At 35.1% G+C, this 25,553-nt stretch overlaps 2 protein-coding genes across 2 annotated transcripts in view; one reads left to right on the forward strand and one right to left on the reverse strand.

Moving 5' to 3' along the window:
- The window catches only part of cdh23 (cadherin-related 23), a 317,998-nt gene that overhangs the window by 23,591 nt on the left and 268,854 nt on the right, over nucleotides 1-25,553 (reverse strand). Inside the window, exons 36-44 of the mRNA XM_073834861.1 lie at nucleotides 24,125-24,352; nucleotides 5,882-6,103; nucleotides 4,357-4,476; nucleotides 4,101-4,281; nucleotides 3,879-4,012; nucleotides 2,318-2,527; nucleotides 2,102-2,209; nucleotides 1,909-2,011; nucleotides 543-668 (exon numbers count right to left, since the gene is read on the reverse strand). Of these exons, the coding sequence (XP_073690962.1) occupies nucleotides 543-668; nucleotides 1,909-2,011; nucleotides 2,102-2,209; nucleotides 2,318-2,527; nucleotides 3,879-4,012; nucleotides 4,101-4,281; nucleotides 4,357-4,476; nucleotides 5,882-6,103; nucleotides 24,125-24,352 (1,432 nt within the window). The remainder of the gene's footprint in view (nucleotides 1-542; nucleotides 669-1,908; nucleotides 2,012-2,101; nucleotides 2,210-2,317; nucleotides 2,528-3,878; nucleotides 4,013-4,100; nucleotides 4,282-4,356; nucleotides 4,477-5,881; nucleotides 6,104-24,124; nucleotides 24,353-25,553) is intronic.
- Nucleotides 9,244-23,178, forward strand: vsir (V-set immunoregulatory receptor). Its single transcript, XM_073834860.1, has 7 exons — nucleotides 9,244-9,471; nucleotides 16,294-16,665; nucleotides 16,751-16,813; nucleotides 18,330-18,440; nucleotides 18,604-18,631; nucleotides 19,779-19,951; nucleotides 21,731-23,178. The coding sequence occupies exons 1-7, from the start codon at nucleotides 9,417-9,419 to the stop codon at nucleotides 21,763-21,765; spliced, it is 837 nt and encodes a 278-aa protein (XP_073690961.1). The 5' UTR covers nucleotides 9,244-9,416; the 3' UTR covers nucleotides 21,766-23,178.

The raw sequence follows: 25,553 nt of genomic DNA on the forward strand, positions 1-25,553 counted from the left end.
GCCATCTACAACAAAAGGTAAAACAATGATGTCGGAAGATTTTAAAATTGGAGAAGAAACTGACATGGAGTTTTTCGTCCTACTCTACCTTATTGAACCGAAATACACAGACAAATAACTAACCACAAATATTTGTGGTTAAAAAGTATAGATTTTTATTTATTTATTTTTTTTAGAAAATGACTGTTTAGATAAGACACTTATTCCTCGGCTGGGATCATGTAGAGCCCTTTGCATTGAAACTGCAATTTGGACCTTCAACCCATTGGCCACCATTGAAGACCACTATATGGAGAAAAATCCTGGAATGGTTTCCTTAAAAACCTTACGTTCTTTTTTCTAATGAAGAAAGAAAGACATGAGTATCTTGAATGTCATAGAAGGAATTTTTTATTCTGGATGTGAACTAATCCTTTAAATTAACTAGATGTTAAAATACTTCATAGTGTAAACAACTGAACTGAATGTTAGCCTCTCGATAGCATCTCTTAAAGAAAATAAAATGGATGGAAGTGAGATAAGATCTGTGCTGAACTTCAGACCTGTGCGGGAGTCTATGGAGAAGAGGTCCACTCTGGTTCCCAGAAGACGATACCTCACCACCGCATTCTCCCCGATATCTTTGTCCTCTGCTAAAACTGGGCCGTTCAGAATCAACACAGTGGTGCCTAATGGACAAACAGACACAGAGAGAGAGAGAGAGAGAGAGAGAGAGAGAGAGAGAGAGAGAGAGAGAGAGAGAGAGAGAGAGAGAGAGAGAGAGAGAGAGAGAGAGAGAGAGAGAGAGAGAGAGAGAGAGAGAGAGATTCAGCTTTAATATGATGTTAAATGAGTCATGACCAAGACCACTGTTCATATTGTAATTATTTCCCCTCAGTGTATGTTATATTAGTCACAACTTTGTAATAATGATTATTTTCGTAATCACTGAATATTATCAGACTTGCAATTCAACCTAAAACCAGATCACAGTGTGATCTAACAAATAAATCACAATGTTCATTTATTTCTGCACTGCTGTCCTGATGGAGTTTGAGTTCCTTGCTTCTGTTGCCTTTGACTTACTGAGTTTTAAAAGGCAGTTAGGCAGTTGGGTTTTAAAAAACAATTAATATTCAGAAAATATGACCGATTTGACTGCACTGAAACTATCAGATGAGAACAAAACTTGAATGACATTATAGTAACATTGTCTGATGAACTGCCTTTTAAGAATAATTGACGAACATAAGCTGAGTAACATTGAACTAAACTGAACTGAATAGTGACATTATTGTATTTTGATTGAGTTGCTTTATGGCTGAATCAAATTGGTTTCATAATTGATGAACTGCAACATCAGCACTTTTACTGAAGTGAATCAACACTGAACTGAATTGAGCTGAATAATAATTTACTATAGACCTGCTGATAGCTGAATTAAATTCGTTTTATAATTAATAGAGTTTGCTGCACTGACACTGTTACTGGACTAAACTGAATAAACACTGAACTGTATCTGTATTGTATAAAGTGCTATATAAATAAAAGCAATCTAACTTGACTCATTTTAGCCTGTAAGACTTCTATGTTAACTTGTTGGTTAATCCCTTCACATATAAAACTTAGGGGTTACAGATTTGCAATATGTTCTGGACACTGACTAGGTGTTGTTAATTCATAAATGTGAGCAATAATTCCTTCAGATTTCTTCAGGAGCAATTTTTGCAAATTTGTGTAATAAATGGTATTTTTCATAGTGCAACAAACTTCTGTTTTAAAAGATTTGTTCGTCCAGCTTTAAACTCTGACAACCTTCTAAACAAGAGATAACACTTCTTTTCTTCTCTGCCCTTTCTTTGAAGGGACAATCTCAACACGATCTTCATTTCTGAGAGTCAGGATGTGGTTAACGAGAAGAGTGGGTACCTGTGGGTGAGTTTTCACTGATCTCGCCCCTGTAGCTGGACTGTGTGAAGATGGGCCTGTTGTCATTCACATCCAACACTGTCACCACCAACAACTCTGAGTCCTGAGCAGAGAGAAAAGAGTTTCATGACAGAGTTCACCTGATCGTTCCATGCACACTATCTGCGAAACCTGGAAAAGCTGTGTTATTTACTCTGCGTGCGATGCGAGGGTTGTCTGGGTTGTCTTTGACGGTGATGGTGAGGCTGTATTCAGCCACTCTCTCTCTGTCCAGCGGTCTGTTCACCTGAACCACACCTGACTGGAAGGAAGAGTATATTGATCTGTTCACTCCTACATTATTATTTCTGTCTCTTTATTTAAAAAAAAATTATATTATTCTTTTCTTTCCTATATCCTTCTATCTTACTGTCTCATTAATGTAGAATGATCCATCAGTGTTGCCAGCAGTGATACTGTATGTGAGAAGAGCGTTGCGTTCGCTGTCAGAGTCTTGTGCCCGGACTTGAGTGATGGAAGTGTGGACCGGCGCTCCCTCGCTCACACTGGTGTTATAGGGTAAATTGAGCAGGACCGGGTCGTTATCATTAATGTCCAACACCTGAATGCCCACTACCACCTGATACAGAAAAACAAAACCACTTTGTGAATTATGGGAAGTATTTAAGTGATTTTAGTCGCTTTTCTTTCATGCCAAAAATCATTAGGGTATTAAGACCATGTTCCATGAAGATATTTTGTAAATTTCCTACCGTAAAATATCAAAACCAAATTTATGATTAGTAATATGCATTGCTAAGAACTTCATTTTTAAAGGCATTTTTCTCAGTATTGATTTTTTTTGCACCCTCACATTCCAGATTTTCAAATAGCTGTATTTCTGCCAAATATTGATGATGTATAAATCTCAATTTAACAAAAAATTATCCGTATGACTGTTTTGTAGTCAAGAGTGACATATATCAACATGAGTAGAAACTAATAATAATATCGATATTAATAATAACTTTAATAATAATCAGTATTATTAAAAAAACAAACAAATTTTTTATACATTTTTTAAGCTCATTTGAATTTTTTTTAAAGGAAATATTGCTAATGCACTGAAAAATAAAATAATGTGGAAAAATAATATAATACCTTTATTTTACAACACTTATATTTATGACTGTTTTAATTTTCGACCATACATACTTTACAGATTTAAAGCTTTTTTATGGTTTTAATTGCTGTGAAGAACAGACAAAAAGAGGCCAAAAGGGGAAAAATCAAACTGCGATCTTATCGGGGGAATAAGAAATACATCATATTTCTTCTTAAAAAAGAAATATTGATTTTGCACTAAAAATAAAAGACAATTTGGAAAAATAATATAAAAACTTTATTTTACAACACTAATATTTATGACTGATCTAATTTTTTTTTTTTTTTCAAATGTTAAAACCCATCTATGTTTTGTTTTGGTTTAAAGCTTCCCTTTCGTTGACAACAGATGCATTATAAGCACTTCTCATTTTAAGTAAGATTAAAAGATAGATGTTTGGCATATGTTGATTTCCCAAATGCGTAAGTGATCCAAACTCAGAGCAGATGCAGAGATGAGTTTGTCCGGAGCAGCATTTACTACTGTGAACCAAGCTTTTCTGAGTAGTTCTTTTGCACAAAATAACACAATGCTGTCTCATTTTATAGGACAGCTCATATATGTTATTAAATTGCAGCTCCAATGGCCAAATATACTGTTTTTTAATGTAATAATGAGTATCAGTGTAATTAATTTAGTTTGATGCTTAACTACAAACGCAACCTGTACACAACGACAAAGGGGTTTGTGGTATCACATGCAATTTAGTATGTCCCAATAATGTCTCACTGTCTTTCCACATACCCAGAGGCATGTACTTTCCCATCAGTTCATAATTTCATGCATAATAGAAGAATATGAACTGAATGTGTGTGGAGGTGTTTACCGTTGCGCTGAGCGTTGGTGTTCCCAGATCTTTGGCAGTAATGGTGATGTTGTAATAGGCGATAGTTTCTCTGTCCAGCTCTACATCTCTCCTCACTCTTAACTCTCCCTCAACTGATGAAATTACAAACTCATCTGGAAAACAGAGTGACAGAGAGAAAGGTACAATAACAATACTTTTTGCTGATTGGATCTAAATCAGCTGTCTACCACATACACACACTTTTCAGATCTCCTGCGGTGATGCTGTACTCCACTTTTCCATTGGATCCAGAGTCAGCGTCTGTGGCTTTAACAGTCCACACACGTGGACCTGGCTGACCCTCTGTGATCTCCAACGGACCTTCGAATGCTCTCAGAAAGATGGGTGCGTTATCGTTCACGTCTACCACATTCACCAGGACCTGCGGTACAGTCAGTGTGTGAGTGTGAGATAATCATGAGGATTGTGTACGTGTGTGTAGGAGATGTGAACTCACTGTGGTGCTGGAGGTCAGTCTGAACTGTGGTATAGGACACTGATCTGTGGCTGTGACCGTCAGCACATAATGACCACTGCTGATCTCATAATCCAGCTCCTTAATGACCACAATCTGACCCTGTGAACACACAAACACACAATGAATAGCAGTGGAGTATGTGAATCATTCTCAGGAAGTCTTTTGTTAACCATCATGTCTTACATGAAAGATTTTTTTAAAATACCTATTCAGCAAGGATGCATTAAACTGATCAAAAGAGAAAGTAAAGACATTTATAATGTCACAAAAGATCTCTATTTGAAATAAATGCTGTTCATTTAAACTTTCTTTTCATCAAAGAATACAGAAAAAATATATATTAGAGTTTCCACAAAAATATTAAGCAGTTTTCAACATTGCTAAAAATAAGAAATGTTTCTTGAGCAAAAAAAAAAAGACATATTAGAATAATTTTTGGAGGATCCTGTAGTTTTACAGACAGGAGTAATGCCTGCTGAAAATTCAACATTGCATCACAGCAATAAATTAGGAAAGTAAACTTTTTTTTTTTTTGATTGGGTGAGTATGGTGAGCATAAAAGTCTTCTTTCAGAAACATCTCTAATATATATATATATATATATATATATATATATATATATATATATATATATATATATATAAATACATTCAAATAGTAAAGTGCTATCTATAAAATATATTCAAAAATATATATTCAAATAGGAAAGTGTTATTTTAAATTGTAGTATTTTTTCACAATATTACCGTTGTAACCATATTTATTTATTTAAGTGTTATTTTAAATTGCAATAGTATTTTAAAATATTACTGTTTTTACTGTATTTTTGATAGAAAAAAATGCCGCCATGGTGAGCATAAAAGTCTTCTTTCAGAAACATCTATAAAATATATTCAAAAATACATTAAAATAGAAAAGTGTTGTTTTAAATTCTAATATTTCACAATATTACTGTTTTTACTGTATTTTTGATCAAATAAACGCTGCCTTGCTGAGCATAAAAGAAACATTTACTGGGAGAAACATACTATTTTTGACAAAAGTTTAATTCGATATTTTTACCTTTTCTAATTATATTGACCTTTTCAGGGTCAGTTAAAGGGAAAACTATATATAATCAAATATGTTTACACTGCTTATTATGCAAATAAGTTATCGTTGTAATCTATGCAAACTAAATATTTGAATTTAAACATACTGATTGGTTTAAAATAATAATGTAGTGCTTTAAAACTACACTTATGCTTAGTAGTAATAATAAATAAACAACTACTGATATGTGCATCAAAGTTATAACCCCATTTTTAGGATTTGGGAAAACAGTTTAAGAGTAGTTGTTATTCACTGACTACTAATTTAAATATTAGCAGCAGCATTCAAATAAAAGTAAAAAGGTTACCTCATGTACAAACACATCTAACAAACATATCTATATAGTGCCAATAAACACATCAGTGTCTCTAACCCATCCTGGTTTCTTATCTATCACTGTCTGACCCCTCACCGTTATGCTATTGATCTGGAACGTCTGGGCCAGGTTGCCCTTGGAGATGGCATAACGGATGGTTCCGTTGAGTTCCTCATCAGGGTCGATAGCGGTAACCGTTGCGATAATGGCTCCTACAGTGTTTGGCCCCTCTCTGAGCTCTGTCACATACTCTTCCTCCGGAAACTCAGGCGCGTTGTCATTTTCATCAATTATACGGACCCAAACGGTGGTGGATGTCTGTGGAAATGGATGGCAAACAATAAAGCTTGAAACACTTGTACAGTAATAACAAGGGTAATCCAACAGGACAGATATGTACAAAGTAAAAATGTTACATACACCTTGCAAAATTTGCTAATTTGTTAATTATTTTACCAACATAAGAGGGATCACACAAATTGCATGTTAGTTTTTATTTAGTACTGACCTGAATTAGATGTCACATAAAAGGCGTTGACATATAGTCCACAAGAGAAAATAATAGTTGAATTTCTAAAAATGACCCCATTCAAAAGTTTACATACGCTTGATTCTTAATACTGTGTTACTTAATACTGATCCTCAGCTGTTTTTTTGTTTGTTTGTTTCGTTTTAGTTGTTCATGAGTCCCTTGTTTGTTCTGAACAGTTAAACTGTCTGCTGTTTTTCAGAAAAATCCTTCAGCTCCTACAAATTCTTTGGTTTTTCAGCTTTTTGTGTATTTGAACCCTTTCCAACAATGACTGTATGATTCTGAGATCCAACTTTTTACACCGAGGACAACTGAGGGACTCATATGCAACTATTATAGAAGGTTCAAATGCTCACTGATGCTTTAGAAGGAAACACAATGCATTAAGCATTCATTAAGGGGTGAAAACTTTTTGAATGTGAAGATGAGGGTAAATTTAACTTATTTTGTCTTCTGGGGAACATGTAAGTAGCTTCTGAAGGGCAGTACTAAATGAAAAAAATATGGTATTTAGGCAAAAGAAAAATGTACACATCTTAATTTTGTTCAAAAGTTTACACCCCCGGCTTTTAATAGTTGCATATGAGTCCCTATGAGTTGTCTTCAGTGAGAAAAGATGGATCTCAAAATCATACAGTCATTGCTTGAAAGGGTTCAAATACACAGAAATTCTGAAAAACCAAAGAATCTATGGACCTGAAGGATTTTTCTGAAGAACAGCGGGCAGTTTAACTGTTCAGGACAAACAAGGGACTCATGAACAACTATCACTAAACAACAACAACAACAACAAAACAGCTGTGGATCATTCAGGTAACAACAGTATTAAGAATCAAGTAAACTTTTGAACAGGGTTATTTTTTAGAAATTCAACTATTATTTTCTCTTGTGGGCTATATATAAATGTATTTTATGTGAAGTATCTTATTCAGGTCAGTACTAAATAAAAAATAACATGTATTTTGTATGATCCCTCTTATTTTGGTAAAATAATTACCATTGTGCAGATTCTGCAAGGTGTACGTAAATGTTTGACTTCAACTGTATACAACAATCAACAAATAACAACACACCCCTTATAAACAAATGTAAAAAGAGTGTCAATGCATTTAAAAAAACAAACTTTCTACCACTATTTCTACAGAATCTGTAACTAAAGACGTGAACTTCTTGCAGGTCTAGTTAGCATGGCAATGTTTACGAACTTTGTATGAAAGTATTTGCATGTTTTCTTCTTTATCTTATAGTATCATGGTGAACTAGTATAGCAAGTTTGAATGCTATTTGCATAACCTGATGGCAGGTGGCTACTGATGTGTGCATTTCCTCTGGCGTCTGATGCTATCAATAGCTATCAGATCCAAACTAATACCATGTCTGCCCTCAAAGTTCACTCAAGCAGTTGTCACAAGTGTTGAAACTGAAATTTGGTCAACTATGACAAATTCTGAACATGGTCTCTAGAGGAACATCATAAAAATTCATCCTAAGTCTGTATAAAACTGATCTTTGCCTGATGCTAAAAACCTCTGAGAGGGACAGCCATCCTAAAATATAAAAGCAGTATTACATTTCAGATTATATTGTGAGAAAAAACAAAATGTGTGATATTATAAACACAACATGCTTCAAATATGAATTAAAATCTGTAATAAGCCAAATTAAACAATTAAAACTGGAGAGCAGTGGAAAGACAGATTTATGATTATTATTGTTAAATATGTTTTAATATATATTCATACTCACACAAATTTTTACTACAGAAAAATAAACACCCAGACACTTAAAAAGGAGATAAATGTTGAGTAAAATATACTATTTAAATTTATATAATACTTATATTAAATTAATAATTAACATTTAAATTATACTTTGTTTTAAAATAATTATTACAGTTCATTTTAATTAGATAACCCTTCTGCTCCACTGCTTTGAACAGGCATAAAAGTCCTAGAAAGTTTCTCATTATTACAAGAAAGTAACTTATTATTATGAGAACGTTTTTCATTGTTATTATTATGAGAACGTTTATTTATTATTACGAGATGCTAAGTCATATTACGAGAAAGTTTCTTATTATTACAAGAAAGTTTCTCTTCATTATGAGAAACAAAGTCATTATAACGAAAAATATTCTCATTAGGAGAAACTAAGTCATTTCTACGAGACAGTATCTTATTCTTATGAGAAAGTTTTTTTCCTTATTACAGGAAACTAAGTCATTATTATGAGACGGTATCTTATTACAATAAAGTTTCTCATTATTACGAGAAACAAAGTCATTACGAGAATGTTTTTTATTATTACAGGAAAGTTTTTCATTATTACGAGATACTAAGTCATTATTATGAGAAATTTTCTCATTATTACATAAAACAGTTATTATTACGAGACAGTATCCTATTATTACCAGAAGGTTTCTCATTATTACAAGAAACTAAGTCATTATTACAAGAAAGTTTCTTATTATTGTGAGAAATTAAGCCATTATTACAAGAAATTAAGCCATTATTACAAGAAAGTTTTTCATTATCACAAGATAAATAACTTAGCTGTGGCAGGAACAGGTTTCCATAGTATGGACATCTTACTAAAGACAAAAAGCAACCTTTTTTCTTTATTATATTATATCATATTACCAAATAAATAAACTTCAAAATTAAAAGTAGTTTAAATATATAATTCTATAATAAATGATTATAAAATAATTATGAATAGACAGATAAACATAAAAATAATATTTTTTTTTTTTACATAAATGTCATCACATAAGATGAATTTGGTTTTAAAGATGGTTTTAAAAAAACCAAGTTGAAGTTGTGATCTAGTAGTGGGAGGAGTGAAAGCTTTAGAGGGAGGAGAGAAAGAGGATGAGTGAAGTAGTGCTTCTTGTTTCAGTGATTGACTCTGAGAAGTATCTTACTGTACACACTTGAGTTTACAACACAAGGGAACAAGAGGAAGAGAGTTTACAACACAAGGGAATAAGAGGAAGACAGCATAAGATTTCTGTCATCACAGCTGGAGAAACTGTAGTGGACTTTGGAAATAAACTGAAGACATTTCAAGTTTCGTGAACATTACAGGACATCAGGACTGATGGATGTATTTTGCGCTCTGTTGCTCTGCTTTCATCTCTTAACTGCGGTTCAAGGTAAATCGACTCTGGACTTTATTTCTGGACGCGTTTATACAGAACGCTTTCTTACATTGCTGCGCTGTTTTTAATAGCTGGTCTGTGTACATACAGTACGCGTCACATTGACGTATTTAGCTGTAGAGTCGCGTTTTGCCTTTTTTTAGCGTTGCAATATCGTAGTTCACGCTTTACAAACGCGTCTCTAGACCTCTGCGCTCTTTTCAATCCGGTTGCGTTCCGTGCGCGTTTTGCGTGAACGGCCCTGATTCTGACATTTGTTTACTTGTAAAACGTCCTCGAGGCTGAACGGGCGTGTGTCAGCTTGTTTTAAAACTGAAAACCAACTTTTCGACCTCTTAGGTTTTGGCCTGAAATCAACACTCGACTCTATAAAAATACCTACCGTCATTTGTCATAGTTTGCGGTCGATTGTGTATGATATTAACATTACAGCTCAACTTCACACAGTTCAGCGACGCGCTACTTTTCTCACATTTACTTCAGATGCTCCTTTTTCTACCGTGGTTTAAAGCCGTGTAATTTTGGTCAAGTACGTACATATTTGTTGAAATAATACCGACAAGAAACTCAATATTTTGGTGTATCAAGTCGAGCGCAACGTTAGAGATAATATCAAATTTTAGGATACTGTTATGATGACGCCTTGATTCATGAATATTAAGTATTAAAGTGAGGTTTATCTAATAAGCGTAGCTGATTGGCGCAAACGCTAGTGGGAGTTAGACAGCTAGCGAATCCTACAATGTTGCTTGTGAATATTAATATATTTGGCGTGTCTAATTAATATTAATTAGCTAAGTTCAGTCAACAGTAGTATTCTAAATTTAGTTACAAAACCAGTGTTTTCACCGTCTGCTATACGTATTTGACCATTATTAAACGTTATAATCACGACGTGTCTTCTTAAACAGAATTTAACAGACGTTAAAACAATTCAAGTAAGTTGAAAAGAAAAACACGGACTCCAAATCATATAAAATATACTGGGGCTTTTGTGTATAATGTTACAAACGCTTTTTATTATAAATGCTGATCTTTGGACCTTCCTATTCAAATAAAGAATCCTAAAAAAAGTACTTAACTGTTTTAAATATTGATAAGGAAAATAATAAATGTTTCTTTAACAGCAAATCAACATTTAGGATGATTGCTAAAGGATCATGTGACACTTAAGACTAATGATGCTGAAAATTTAGCTTTGATCACAGGAATAAATTACATGTTAAAATATATATTTAAATAGAAAGCAGTTATTTTAAAAAGTAAAAATATTTCACAATATTACATTTTTTTCTGTATTTTGGATCAAATAAATCGAGGCTTGGTGAGCAGAAACCATTAAAAATCTTATACTGTTCAAAAACTTTTTTGACTGGTAGTGTACAAAAAATAGTTTATGATGAAAAAACTGCACTTTGAGTCATATTCTTTAATCACAGTGTTATTGATGCACTTGTTTATGCATCAGCTTTATTTGGATAGCATACGTCCTTATTTACACAGCTTCCTTTAGCCAAATCAGAGAAGCCCAAACAAAAAAAAAATTAAGAGTAAAATTACATTTAAGTCTGTTTACCACAACTAATCAGCTATTTTAGCTAAATTTACCAAGCTCTGGCGTGCATATAAAGCCATTAATCCATAGACCCTGGCCGTTTCATCATTTAGCTAATATTGATTTTTGGTCTAAAGCTTGACAGTATGAGATGTGGGTTTTCAGCAAGTGCCAGGATCTGTAAGGCTTGTTCCAAGAGGGAAGCTGTTAAAGCTGACTAAACGTCAATTCAGTTCTCCATAGCAAGGAGTATCGATTCGATTGAATGTGTGACGATATGTGATCTGTCTCAAACCAGGCCTGATAAATCAAGAAGTGTTTGAAACATGGATACAGAGTATATACTTCTACACAGAAAGGATCCCAGATGGAATGAGACTATCTGTGGATATTGCACCAGGATTACATTCCTGACCCCCTGGGTTTGTAATTCCCCATGAGAGGCTACATCCACACTGTCTTCCCAGTAAAAATACGAAGAGGACAGAATGATTTACTAAGAACTAAGAGAGAAAAATAACAGAGGATGGATGATGCAACAATGAGCATTAGTGGTGCTTGCTAAAGGAAATATCACTATTGCTTATTGTTATTGACACTTACATGACCGCAGAGCCTTTAAAAAACCCTGCGATCTGCAAAGATAATTCTATAAAAGATCTTATCGACTTTGCTTCTGTAAATGTAAAACAGTCTATTACTAAAACAATACATGAAGCTGAAGGAGGGCCGATCCTGATCTGCAGGAGGTTTCAGGTGAAATGGGACGGTCCCTCACAGTCACGCGCTCTATAGATGGGAGGGAGGTTCTTAGACCCCTATGGCTTTCATTAACACCTTTTAATGAGGCCCTTACACAAACAGCGATAGCAAGAAATGAGACCAACTTGTAGGTGGGGGCTGTGAAGGGGGTTCTTTTTTCAAGTAACAGTTGACTCAAATACAAAAATGCACTTCTTGTGACCTTGTAGTATTGTCTTCAATGTAGCTCATTGTCTGAGTTGGTCTTTTTCATATACATGCATACAGTCAAGCTTAAAAAATGACATGTTTTACTATACACTCTTAAAAAAAGGTGCTTAAAAAGATTCTTCACAGCGATGCCATAGAAGAACTGTTTTTGGTTCCACAAAGAACCATTCAGTCAAAGGTTCTTTAATTAACCATGTCTTTCTTACCTTTTTATAATCTCTTTTGCCACAAAGAACCTTCTGTGAAACAGAAAGGTTCTCCAGATGTTAAAGGTTCTTTATGGAACCATTTAGACAATAAATGTTCTTCTATGGCCTTGTGAAGCACCTTTATTTTTAAGAGTGTATTTGAGGTTTTCAGAAGCATCATATGGTTTCAGAGAACCTTGACTTCTGTTATGATACTTTAGGCTTCTTCTTGAAGTTTAACAGTGTGAGGAATAGTTCAATATTTACTGATAATCTTCCCCTCCAAAAACCCTCAAATGTCATTTGTATTTATGTTAATTTCCAAAATAGTGTCTTTAGCTGCATCACACGAGGTTTGACATTTATCAGGTGACCGATTTTAGAGAAGTCATCATCCGTGAACAATTTAAAGCCATTGTGTATGTTTGGTGTCCTTTTGGATCTTGGTCGCATAAATGACCATGCATTTTCTTTGTAGTGAAAATAAGCAACTATATTCTGACATCCATGTAAATTCTGTGACACAGATGCTTTGTGTTGATGTCACAGATAAACACATTTGCAGACAGATGCCCTCAAGCAAGGAACATTTTATTATTATTTCTCTCTCACAGATGAGTCTGAGAATGTTCTAGGCTCAATTCAAGATATGTTTTCAGTCAACAATACCTTTAAATCGTGCTTTTGAACCTTTCTCAGTGGCTTTTTATGCTTTTAAAGGAACAGCTTAGATTGGCTCTGAGTTTAAAACACTTTCTAACACGCCTTTGATCCAGTTTGATCCGCGACGGCACGTTTGTGTTCAGAATGCAGGGTAGTATTTCATCCAGTCACAACAAAGACGTGTTTAACTCTTGGCAGCTGCCAGAGTGGGTTTCCCAGCATAGGATCTCACGGGGTGGAAAATGCAGCCCTGGACCGGATAATTACGAATGCTGATTGGGAATATGAGGACGGATGAGGTTTATAGGGAATAATAAGCCTGGAGGGGTTTGAGCTGTATTGTGTCTGTGAGAGACAGGAACAGACACACCGCCCTAAATGCACTTTATCACAAAGACGCCGTTTCCTATTGCTCTTCCTGACACGCATGCCCATAGATTGAAGCTGTGCACATTGAAGTCTCTCAGGGCATACTTAAATGAAGAACAGTTTAGTTTACACATAGTAAGGTCAACTATACATGTATTTTTCAAAGGCAATGATAAAAGAGTGGCACAAATTGACAGGAAGCCACGCATTCAAGCAGTCAATATCTAGGTCAGTCATTCATAAATATAGGAAATATGTATCCATTCATGAGAAATCAGGGTCTTTCCCATTTCAGTGGGCTGGTTGATAAACATTCAGCTCTGGTTCACTGGGTTTATACGTGTGATTAGGGTGTAGGTCTGTTTTGTCTATTACTGGAAACAATGCACTCAGTGTGCCACCCTTCTACACACACGATATGCACACACAATAAAACTAAAGCACAAACACGGTTATGGATATAAAAAAACAATAGCAGCAGAGGACTTAAATCTGAAGTAACACCTGCTGCTGTTTGCTCAGTAATGTGGTGGAAATGTTTTTCTTCCACAGAGCACATCTGGGTTTCACAAAGTTTGTTTTTCAAAACACTCTTATAGTAGTTTAGTACACAACTTTAGTATACACTAAAATGTACTGATGTGAGTTAAAAAGCACAGAGTTCAAGTAAGCATTTCATAAGTCCTTTGTTGATTTAAAACAAGTAATAAAAAATTGATTATACCTGTAGAAATATTATATATAATATATGTGACCATGGACCACAAAACCAGGCATAAGGGTCAATTTTTTGAAATTGAGATTTATACATCATCTGAAGGCTGAATAAATAAGCTTTTTCATTGATGTACAGTTTTGTTAGGTTAGACAATATTTGGCCCAAAAGATTGGCAATGCATATTACTAATCAGAAATTAAGTTTTGATACATTTAAGGTAGGAAATTTACAAAATATCTTCATGGAACATGATCTTTACTTAATATCCTAATGATTTTTGGCATAAAAGAAAAATCAATAATTTTGCCCCATGCAATGTATTTTTGGCTACTGCTACAAATATACCTTAATATACTTAAGACTGGTTTTGTGGTCCAGGGTCACACACACCCATAACATAAAGCATCTATTGTATCATCAAGTAGATACTGTCAAGTTGATTTTAAATTATTACAATAATAAATAAATTAAAACGCAATAAAATAATACTGTTTAGTGACACTTTTAAAATGTGTGGCTTAAATTTTGACACTGGTTTTTAAGATAAAGTCAACCGCTAAAGCCTAGCCACAGATACTGCAGTAAACAAACTTTGATAGGCTTACAGACTAGCATATGTGATCAGCTGACTCTAAAGTGCTGAACTTCACACATTACAAGTACCAAATACACACTTTCTATGGGGAAATAAGCAGTTAAGCTCAAGAAACCCACTTTGTCAAATACGAATATTGCTGTATGTCTCTGCCTGTGCTGACATGCAAAAAAATAAAGAACGGTTGACATTTAAATACAAATTGAATAGTCAAATTCAAAATTTCAAATTCAAATTTCAAATTTAGAATTTAGCTGCAAGCAACAATTACCAAGGTTCAAGCACTAAGGCATTTAAGCACTTATGAAAAAAGACATTATTTAGCCTGTATTGCTTGTATGCTTGTTTAGAATCACCTGCCATATATGCTCACCACGTTTCGTCAAGTTTTGAGTTTTCCTTTAGGCTTTATAGGATTTTGGGTAAATTTGGACAGGCCCCTTTTCTAAAAGACTTTGCAAAGGGTACATTTAATTTTTTTTTTGGTAATTATTGACCTAGAGTCTCCAGAGAATTGTACTGAAGTGTTTTTCTTTCTTTTTTTCAGATTGAGCAAAAACCTAGGACTAGTTCGCAAAAGGTTTTTTTATATCTTCTCAATCATTTAACAAACAATTTGATTGACAGCAATGGTTTTAGAGGCAAAGTTGTCTTCTATCAAAATGAGTTCTATCATATGATATGAATATCACGTGAAAAACCGTTCACTGTACAATCGTTTACACCATTGAAAAATGCAATATCACCACCCCCAGTGGCTGATTTTTTTCACATTTCTCACAGACCTTTGTCCCACCGAGTTTCGTTCCAATTGGTCTCTGTTAACCGTGTCTAATAGGTGCTCAAACATTATCAGCCAGTGGCGGTAATGTTTTTTTTTTTTTTTTGAGATACGCAAATGTCCTTATAGACACTTGTGGCACTTTGAACCAAGACAGTGCACAGCGATTTTCATGTTGATAGGACAAATGGTTGTGTAGGTATAGCCATTTTTATGTTTTTTCTCCTCTTATAGCACCACCAAGTGGCCAAGCGCCACGATTTTTGTTTTGTGACCTCAGATTGAGCTCTTACATACTGTAAGTGTTCTGAGTTTGGCAGAGATATCTCATTCCATTCAGGAGTTACAGGCATTTTGCTCAAAGTGGCCCTACCCTTTTCAAACGTTTTGGTGTCGCTTTGCGACAGAGAGTGAAAACTTCAACTTTTTTTGGATAATTATTGATACTCACTCTCCAGAGAATCTTTCTGCACTGGTTTGGTTCCGATTGGGCCAAAATCCTAGAACTAGTTTGCAAACGTGGGTTTTTCTAAAAATCCAAAATACCCTTAAGTTTTCCATAAGACAATTGAGGTTGTGACTGACAGTTTATGAGTTATGAGCGATTTGTAGTTTGGATCGCTGTAGCACCTCCGTCAGGTCAACTGGGGCAAGACTTGGTGACCTTGTCGATGGTGTGAATACTACCTTCCCTCCAAGTTTCAAGTCTCTCCGACTAACAGTTTTGTCTGCACAATCAGGTTTACTTGGAGATTGCTGATCTTTGGCCATTCTAACAATTAAAATAGGGTTTCAGCACTACGCGCTTGAACCCCTAATAATTTTTCATGTATTTTCTGTTTTTCTGAGAAATCAACTTTCAACAGCTTTACAGTTGTCTGTACTAATTAAGCTAGGACTTGAAAAAGCACTTTTAAGATCCAAAACATCATACACATCTAATATAAAATTACTGTTTTCTCTCTGTCTGTCCAGCGAGCGGTGAGCGTCACACTTTTAGTGTCTCCGTGTCCCATCGGGTCTACGAGTGTCCTGAAGGGGCCAATGTCACTATGATGTGTGTTCAGTCTGGATCCAAGGCTCATGCAGAGGACAAGTTGTGGGACACCTGGCTCTTCACACCTCACTCACAGGAGCGCTGCCGCAGGGGCGCACATCCACGTGGGTCCAGCCACTCCAACAGCACACTGGGAGTGCAATACACCGACAAGGACAAGTATTTCTCCATCACCTTACAAAACATCAAGCACAGGGACCAGGGCAAATACTGCTGCGTGCTTCTGGAATTTAACAAGCAAAAGATGGAGCAAGGGGCCCGTGAATTTATCTACCTGAATGTGGTGCCATGTAAGTGAGCAAGGAGAGAGGTCACATGTGATATTCATGTATCCCTTCTGTTTTTGCATGATTTTAACGTATCACTTTCTCACAGCGACACCAAAATCTCGCAACGGCAGTGTGAAGTGTTTGGAGTGGTCTCACAGTCCTTCAGATGGTACGTTCAACACCATACACACAATACAGTGGCTCTAAGAAGTCTTAAAATATGTAAAATGAGTTTTTACATGTTTAGGTCAATGAAAGTTCCCCTGAAGTTCACAAATAGAGTTTTGTGAATACGATGTAAAATTCGAAAAAATGGACAATGACTTAAAGGGATAGTTCACCCAAAAAACCTCATTTACTCTATTAAGTCATCATTTACTCACCCCCAAGTTGTTCTAAACATTCAGTTCTAAGTGTCTTTCCTCTGTTGTACATAAAAGAAGATATTTTGAAGAATGTGGGTAACCAAAAAGTTGTTGGTCCTTATTGACTTCTATAGTATGGAAAAATACTACAGAAGTCACTATACTACTATCAGAAAGTGTTTGGTTACCTAAATTCTTCAAAATATCTTCTTTTGTGTTCAACAACAGAAACTCATAGAGGTTTAGAATAACTTGAGTGTGAGTAAATCATGACAGAATTTTTATTTTTGGGTAAACTATCCATTCAATTTAAATACCCAAATGTAATTTCAGTGCATTTAAAGGGGTCGTATGATGTTGCTAAAAATAGCATTATTTTGTGTATTTGGTGTAATGCAATGTGTTTATGCTATTTGAGGTTCCAAAAAACATATTATCTTCCACATACTGTACATTATTGTTGCTCCTCTCTGCCCTCTCTGAACAGTAGCAAATTCTTTAAATATGAAAACGTCAGAAGCACAGACTGACTGTCCTTGCAACACTGGAATTGCCCCACTTTATAGCATTAACCCTTTGTGTACAGCTGGCATTATAAGCTGCTCTTCCAGGTTAAGGAAACAGTCCTCTGTGAAATTTACAGCACACACTCGCATTTTTGCGTTATACTGTTCCAGAACAGTGCTGTAAATATAACTTAACCACTGATTTCTAGTTGTGTCCTCATTTGGAAGGTTAAGTTACGCCTTTATTCTTTCCATATACATATGGGCGGTGTTATGCAAATCCAACCACGTTGTGATGTGGACATGTGGGGGCGTGTTTGAACGAGCCGTTTTAGGAAGGCATGGCTGAGTCTTAACTTTTATAATAAATATCTCTTTGACTTTGAGACTTTAAGCATTGCAATTTTACAGATCTTATCTATGCACAAACAGCTTGTAACACTCCAAATACAAAGAAAAACAAGAAACCGCATCATATGACCCGATTAACACCTAGTAAAACTAGACTGAGAAAAGTTTTTGCGCTTCAGCACGGCACACAAAATGGAATGACTGTTTAGTAAATTTGACCTCAAATCTGTTGTTTTCCTTCTCTAAAAGCCAACATTTTGTTATTTATATATATATATATATATATATATATATATATATATATATATATATAAAATATATAATATATATTCAAACTGGCATCTAATGCAACAGCAATCAAGCATTTTTAAGTGTGGCTTTAGGTGTGCAAATACTTATGGCCGATTCACTACTGATTTTTTTCCCTCTTTTCCACCGTAACCTTTCTGTTTTTCCTTTTCAGACTCTGTGGCTGAAGGCCTGGCTATTGCAGCTTGTGTCGCGTTCATTCTGTGCCTCCCGCTTATACTGATGCTGGTTTACAGACAGAGGCAAACAGTAGAGCGACACAGACGTGAGTACACACACACTTAGTCATGCATTGCTCACACACTTACACTGACCTATATATTGTGTGAGACTGCACATGTCCTGCACTGCAGAGCTGCACTAATTGTTTTAAAAAGACTGCATATCCTTTCTCACTATGAACCATTTCCTGTTCCTGTTTTTATCAGGTGCACATGAGCTGGTGCGTATGGACAGGTGAGTTTCCTCAGTGACAAAAACACTACTCTAGACTCAACAAGGGATATTAAAACATAAAATTTCACATTTCATCCTAAAATTAATATACATACACTACCAGTCAAAATATTTTAATGTTTTTTAAATAAGTCTCTTTTGAAATATTTTTACTATTTAAAAGAACTGTTTTCTATTTGAATATATTTTCAAATGTAATTTATTCCTGTGATTTCAATGCTAAATTTTTAGCATCTTTACTTCAGTCACATGATTCTTCAGAAATCATTCATATATTTTGATTTGCTGCTTAAAAACATTTATTATTATTATGTTGAAAATGGCTTAGTGAATTTGAATGGTATAGTGTATAATGTTACAGAAGCTTATTATTTCAAATAAATGCTGATCTTTGTTTTTTGTATTCCTCAAAGAATCCTGAAAAAATGTACTCAACTGTTTTAAAGATTTCTGAAGGATCATGTGACACTGAAGTAATGACGCTGAAAATGTAGCTTTAATCACAGGAATAAATTACATTTTAAAATATATTCAACTAGAACACTGTTCTTTTAAATAGTACAAATATTTCAAAATATTACTGCTTTTACTGTATTTTAAATCAAATAAATGCAGGCTTGGTGAGCAGAAGAAAATTCTTTACAAAACATTAAAAATATTTTTGTTCAAAAATATTTGACTTATAGTGTAATTATAGAACAAAGCTGATGTTTAAAACATTATAATCTTTTTATCAATTATGTTTTTTCTTTTTTGTATTATAACATTATTTCTATGATATAAACTATAACTTCCTTCTAAATTCCCATTGCTGAAATGCATCCAGATTATAATTTCTTTTTTACATTCTCATCCAAAATGTTGATTCTCATTACTGTAATGCACTTTTTTTCTTGAATAAAGTAAATAAATACTGTAAAAGAAGCATAAATTAAGCACAGTACAACAAATGCAACTAGCGTATTTTAGGAATTAAATAATACATTATTTTTCATTTATTTACAATATTATTACTAAAACTAGGCCAAATATTTTGTATTTTGCATATTTGTATGCAAAATGTTTATTTTGTAATGAAATATATATGTTTTGTTTTTTTAAATACATAAACACCATATTTTAATTTATAATCTCATTCTCTCTCTAGTGAAGCACAGGCCCATGAGAACCCAGTGTTTTTGGGCGATTCTCCACAACCTAAACCTCGGACTGTATCCCAAATAATGAGGCAGTCATCTGAAACAGGACGCCACCTCCTGTCGGATCCCGGCACTCCATTCTCTCCAATCATACAAGGAGAATTGTTCTTCTCAGCACAGGGTATGACTCAAACACACACAATTGTAATCTAAAACCAGCTAGATTGCTGAAGCTTGTCACTGCTATGTAGGTGACAAGAAACATCTGGGGAAGTTCTACACACACAATGATGGTGCAAACACAATTTTAAACAAATGCACACACACACCACACAAACAGACATTTTTTTGTTCCTCTCTGTAGGCACAGGATGTACCCAGTTTCAATTCAAACTTAACACACGCATGCAAATCCGCACACTATCAAACAAAACTAGTCTCGTATGTAGGCGAACATTATGAGGTCCATCTCAGTCTCCACACATACAGACAAACGCCTCCTCTCCTTTAACCTTTAACTCAGCGGAATTTACAGAATGTCAATTTCCCCTTTTCTCCCTCATTTCACAACACTCATTTCTGCTTCTCTGACGACAATCTGGATTCTGAGAAACCGAGAACGTGTGCATACGTGCCTACTTTTATGTGTGTTTCTTCATTATACATGACCTACTGGCACATACACAGACAGTTCTGTATTCCCACACAGACACGTTAATGTCAACGTTAAACAAGTCTGCAAACCATTTTACCTACTTAATGTGACATGCTTTGAGGCTAAACTAAATATTCACTGATAAAAACACGGGGTGGGACTTAACTGTATCCTTTAGTTACTGATTGGATAATGAAAAATGGGCAATCACCTGAAAAGTAAAGTTGTAATACAAGCAAGTTGTGTTTTAATAGATTAAAAAAAACACAAAATGCAGAACAATATAAATAAAAATAAGTTAAAGATTTCATTCAAAGTACAGGATATTGATTTTAATTTTTTTTATGATAATAAAATATATTTTTCTTCTGAATTCCCATTATCGAAATGCATCCGTATTATTCACTTATTTACACTAGCAGTCAAAAGTTTTAATACAGTAAAAAACAGCTTTTAAATCACATGAATAAATTGCATTTTAAAATATATTTAAATAGAAAACAGTTATTTTAAATAATACAAATATTTAATAATTTGACTGTTTTTGCTGTTCTTTGGATCAAATAAATGCAGGCTTAGTGAGCAGTAGAGACTTCTTTAAAAAAACCTTTTGACTGGTAGTGTATTTAGCTATTTTTATTATTTTAAATGTTGATTCTCATTACTGTAATATAGTTTTTGTTCTAGAATGAAGTAAATAACTACTGTTACAAATTTTAAGGCAGTACAATAAGTGTAATTTACAAATGAACAAATATATGATTATTTACAATTATGATAATGATTATTTTTTTTACATGAAATAGTTGCTTAATAAGATCTCTCATTTCACTCTAAAGACCTTGGTGAAAATATCATAAGAAAGTGTGTTTTCCTTGCAATTTTGACAGCTCAAACAGGAAAAGCATGACACCAGCAACACTGAAATCATTCATTCACTTCCTAAAGAATGAAAAAACCTAATTTAATATATACCCTGACAACAATCTAAGCTGCAGTGCCACATGCATAAATGTAAAACAGTTATGGACGATTTAAAACTACTATGTAAACAGAAAACAATGCAAAGCTCCCACCACATCCCATTCAGACCATTCATTCACACTAAGCTGCAAAAGCATTTGAAAAAAGAAATGGCACATTTACATATGGAGCGCCCACACAGCTTTGGCAACATCACTCATTTCATATGTAAGGAGTTTCCACAAATAAAACAAAGGAAGGGTGAAACAAAGTTCATGTAAAACTAAATCGGTGCACAAAAACCTAACATCATAAGCTAATAATTGTACTTTCTTTTTACAGAACCCATCCCTGAGTCTCCCAACTTAATGGAGTAAAAGACGTCACGCTCACCCTAGAAACATCTAGTGCTTCTTCCATCTCCTCCATATCATCATGCCTCTGTTCTTTCTGTCTTTTGCAAAGATGATGAGGAGAGACCCATCCCTCCAAAAACAATGAGAACTGAATTCTCTGCTATTATGGTGGGACCCCTTATCTGCTGACTGTCCTTAAATGGGTTTCCCGAGAAGGAAAATCGGACTGTTTCACAAGTTAGGGCACTAGGGAGAGCACGCTCGCAGGGAATTTTCATGAAGAGGATCCAAAGATTTTCTTTTATGCCATTTGAGTTGAAGAATTGATTTCAGCTAAGCTGTTTGCACACACTTCTGTTCATCACATACTTTGTGTGTCAGTCATACTGTGGTTTCATTTGCACTTAAAAGACCATTTTACTCTCTTTCTTTCTTTTTCTAATCTGTCAGTCCCCATCCCCATCCTCACCTCCTTTCCCAATGAAACAATCAGTTCATCCGCTCTCTTCTAGAAGTCAGGGATGTATTAATACCTCATTCACTCCTGTTTTACCCAGCTCAGCACTCCGTTTCTCAATAGGTATTTCCTCCATACTCAGTATGCCAGTGCCAAAGTACTCAGTTATCACTTTATCACTGAAATGGTGCCAGTGCTGGTCCCAGATTTGGTGATCTCAGAACCGGCCTGTTTTTGTATACACTTGAGAGCTGAAGACGCAAACGACTGTTTCAAAATGTTATATAATTGATAATTCAGTGTGTTTACGTAACGGACCCAGATTGGGACCAGCATCGGCACGTGTCTGTGGAAAAGGGATGTTCTCAGTGCACTCACCGTCAGACCTGCTGAGAAACGATGGGCTATTGTCAACCCTCGTGCGGTGAGTGTGGTGCTTTTATGGTGCATGTAGCTTAATGATGCATTTTGTCAAAACGAGTGCAGATTTTTTTTTGTGGTAAATGTTGCATCGGTGACAATCAAACACAATTGCCACTTTCTTACGTCTCCTATGTCACCTGTGGCTTTAAGAGCCTGAGGGCTCATAAAAAAGATTTTCTATCTTTTGTATTGAATTTTATCGGATATATATGTGAGTGTGTTTGTTAAAAAATAAAAGCAAAGAGCTGGTCAACGTTTTCAGGAAGCTTAAATACACTGCCATAAAGAGGGCCAAAACTTTGCTCTGTGTATAAATGGATGGTTGCAATAGATGGTGAATAATTTGCAAATCCACACTGTAAATATGCTAATAAATATGTCATTTTAACAGTTTGTACATTTGACCTTGCACATGTGCCTGTACAAAGGTAGTCTCCTATATGTAGCTCTAGTGGCAATGCTGTGACACAACTGCTGATGCAATCGAAATTCAATTGCTTATATCTTGTTTTATAAAAATACAAATAAATAAAAAGTTCTGGTGAGAGATGAAAGTCCTTGTGTCGTGTTTATGCAACAAAATAATCTCTTCAATCACACGGAACTGTCTGAGAAAGCAGACACTCAACCGAAGGGTGACGGGGCCTCTAAACCATTATCAGGAACTTACTCAACTTCTATTGAAAAATACACACTTCAGGCCTCTGCTTTTGTTCAAATTAGTCTATCACTTCTCTGTTTAAGTGGAGTTTGTAACACTTTACAATAAGGTGTCATTTGTAGTAGTAAATGACACGAACGAACAATTAATACATTTATTACACTATTTATTAATCTGTAATGTTAGTTAATAAAAATACATTCATTCCTTGTTTGTACATTTTACTTCACAGTGCATTAATGTTAACAAACAACTTGTGATTTTAATAATCCATTAGTAAATGCTGAAACTAACATTAAGATTAATAAATGCTGTAGAAGCATTGTTCCTTCTTAGTTCGTTGACTAAAGAGTTACCCTTGAGTCATTTGAAAAGTCAACATATCCCTAAAATTCAGTTTCAATCTGTCACTGTTTGAGCACTCAGCATCTATTAGATGCTTTAGAAAGTGCATACAGATACCAGAGGCCTAAAAGTCACACTTGATGAAACCCAGACTGCTGTGAGCTTCACAACAGGAATCAAAGAGCTCTTAAGAGTGCAACTTCCTGTTTCAAAAATAAGGCAAGTTGTGGTTTCCTGTTTTTGCTGTTTAGTTGTTCAGACAGGCTTTTTAAAGAGCAAATGTAGTTTCTTAAATTTAAAGTCAAAAAAATAAAATATTCAGAAAAAAAAAAGGGATTTCATTGTATCCACTGGGATCTAACTGGATCTTGAAATGCAGGCTAATTTATTACTTTTCTCCACCCATGTGGCCTTGGTGAATAAGTTAGAGGTGGAGATTGTTTTGATGAAAGATCGCAAAGAAAAACACACTGTTAACACATACACACACTTACTGATAAAGGTGTCATTCCATCATCTTCCACAGTCACAGTGAGTGTGTACCGCTGTTGTTTTTCTCTGTCAGGAGGTGATGGTCGGGTCACTATCTCTCCCGTCATACGGTCCATTCTGAAGGTCAGGTCCTGGTTCCCACCCGTGATGTAGTAAGATAACATGGCATTGGGACCGATGTCTCGATCTGTCGCCATGACACGCAGGACTGACGTACCGCCACCCACATTCTGAAACAACCATATAGATACCCAGTGTTATTTTCCAAATATTTGAAAAAAAAAAATAGATAGTTAGATCAAAAACAACACTAATGAATACTAAATATGTAGTGCCTTGCGAAAGTATTCATACCCCTTCATTTGCGTTGTAGCCTTATGCTAAAATGCTTTAAATTACTTTTTCCCACACATCAATCTACACTCCATACACCATAATGACAAAACAGGTTTGGAACAATTTTGCAAATAATAAAAAATTTAAAACTGAAATGATTCCATTGCATAAATGTTCATACCCTTATCTGGGACACTTGAAATTGAGCTCAGGAGCATTCATATTACTTGCAGATGTTACCACACTTTGAGTGGAGTTAACCTGTGGCAGATTCATTTGAATGAGTATGATTTGGAAGGGCGCACACACCTCTCAATAAAAGGTCCAACAGCTGAAAAAGCATATCAGAGAACAATCCAAGCCCTGGGGTCAAAAATACTGCCTGTAGATCTCAGAGACAACACTGCATTAAGGCACAGATCTGGGGAAGACTTCAGTAAAAATTCTGCTACATCAAAGGTTCACAAAAGCATGAAGACTCCATTATCCATAATGGAAGAGGTTTGGAACAACTAGGACTCTTCCTAGAACTGGCCTCCTGGACAAACTGAGCATTTAATAGAGAAGGGTCTTGGATAGACTTGTGACTAAGAATGGTCACTGTAGTTGAGCTCCATGATCATATATGCAGATGGGAGAAAATTACAGAAGGACAAACATCACTGCAACACTCCACTGATCTGGGCTTTATGGCGGTGTGGCAAGATTCAATTCTCCTCAGTGAAGACACATGAAAACACACTTGGAATTTGCAACAAAGCACCTAAAGAACTCTCAGATTGTGAGAAACAAAATTCTCTGGTCTGATGAACCTCAATTCCAAGCATCATATATGGAGGAAACCATGCACTGCTCATCACCTGCAGAGCACCATCCCAAAAGTACAGTGTGCTGTTAGCAGCCTCATGCAGTGGGGGATTCGTCGAAGGACAAAGAAAGCTCAATGCACCAAAAAATTGAGATAACCTTAATTAAAACCTAGTCCAGAGAATTCAGAACCTCAGACTGGGCATAAGGTTCACTTTCCAACAGGACAATGACCCTAAGCACACAGCAAGAATAGCTTATAGACAACTCTGTGAATGTCCTTGAGTG

Source organism: Garra rufa, chromosome 2, assembly GCF_049309525.1.
Source record: "Garra rufa chromosome 2, GarRuf1.0, whole genome shotgun sequence".
NCBI classification, from domain to species: domain Eukaryota; kingdom Metazoa; phylum Chordata; class Actinopteri; order Cypriniformes; family Cyprinidae; genus Garra; species Garra rufa.

Excerpts from the sequence above, each read along its gene's own strand:
- vsir (XM_073834860.1), top strand. The coding sequence starts at position 9,417 with ATGGATGTATTTTGCGCTCTGTTGCTCTGCTTTCATCTCTTAACTGCG. Across the intron at positions 16,814-18,329 it reads GTCTCACAGTCCTTCAGATG|ACTCTGTGGCTGAAGGCCTG; the intron begins GTACGTTCAACA and ends TTTCCTTTTCAG. Across the intron at positions 19,952-21,730 it reads ATTGTTCTTCTCAGCACAGG|AACCCATCCCTGAGTCTCCC; the intron begins GTATGACTCAAA and ends TTCTTTTTACAG.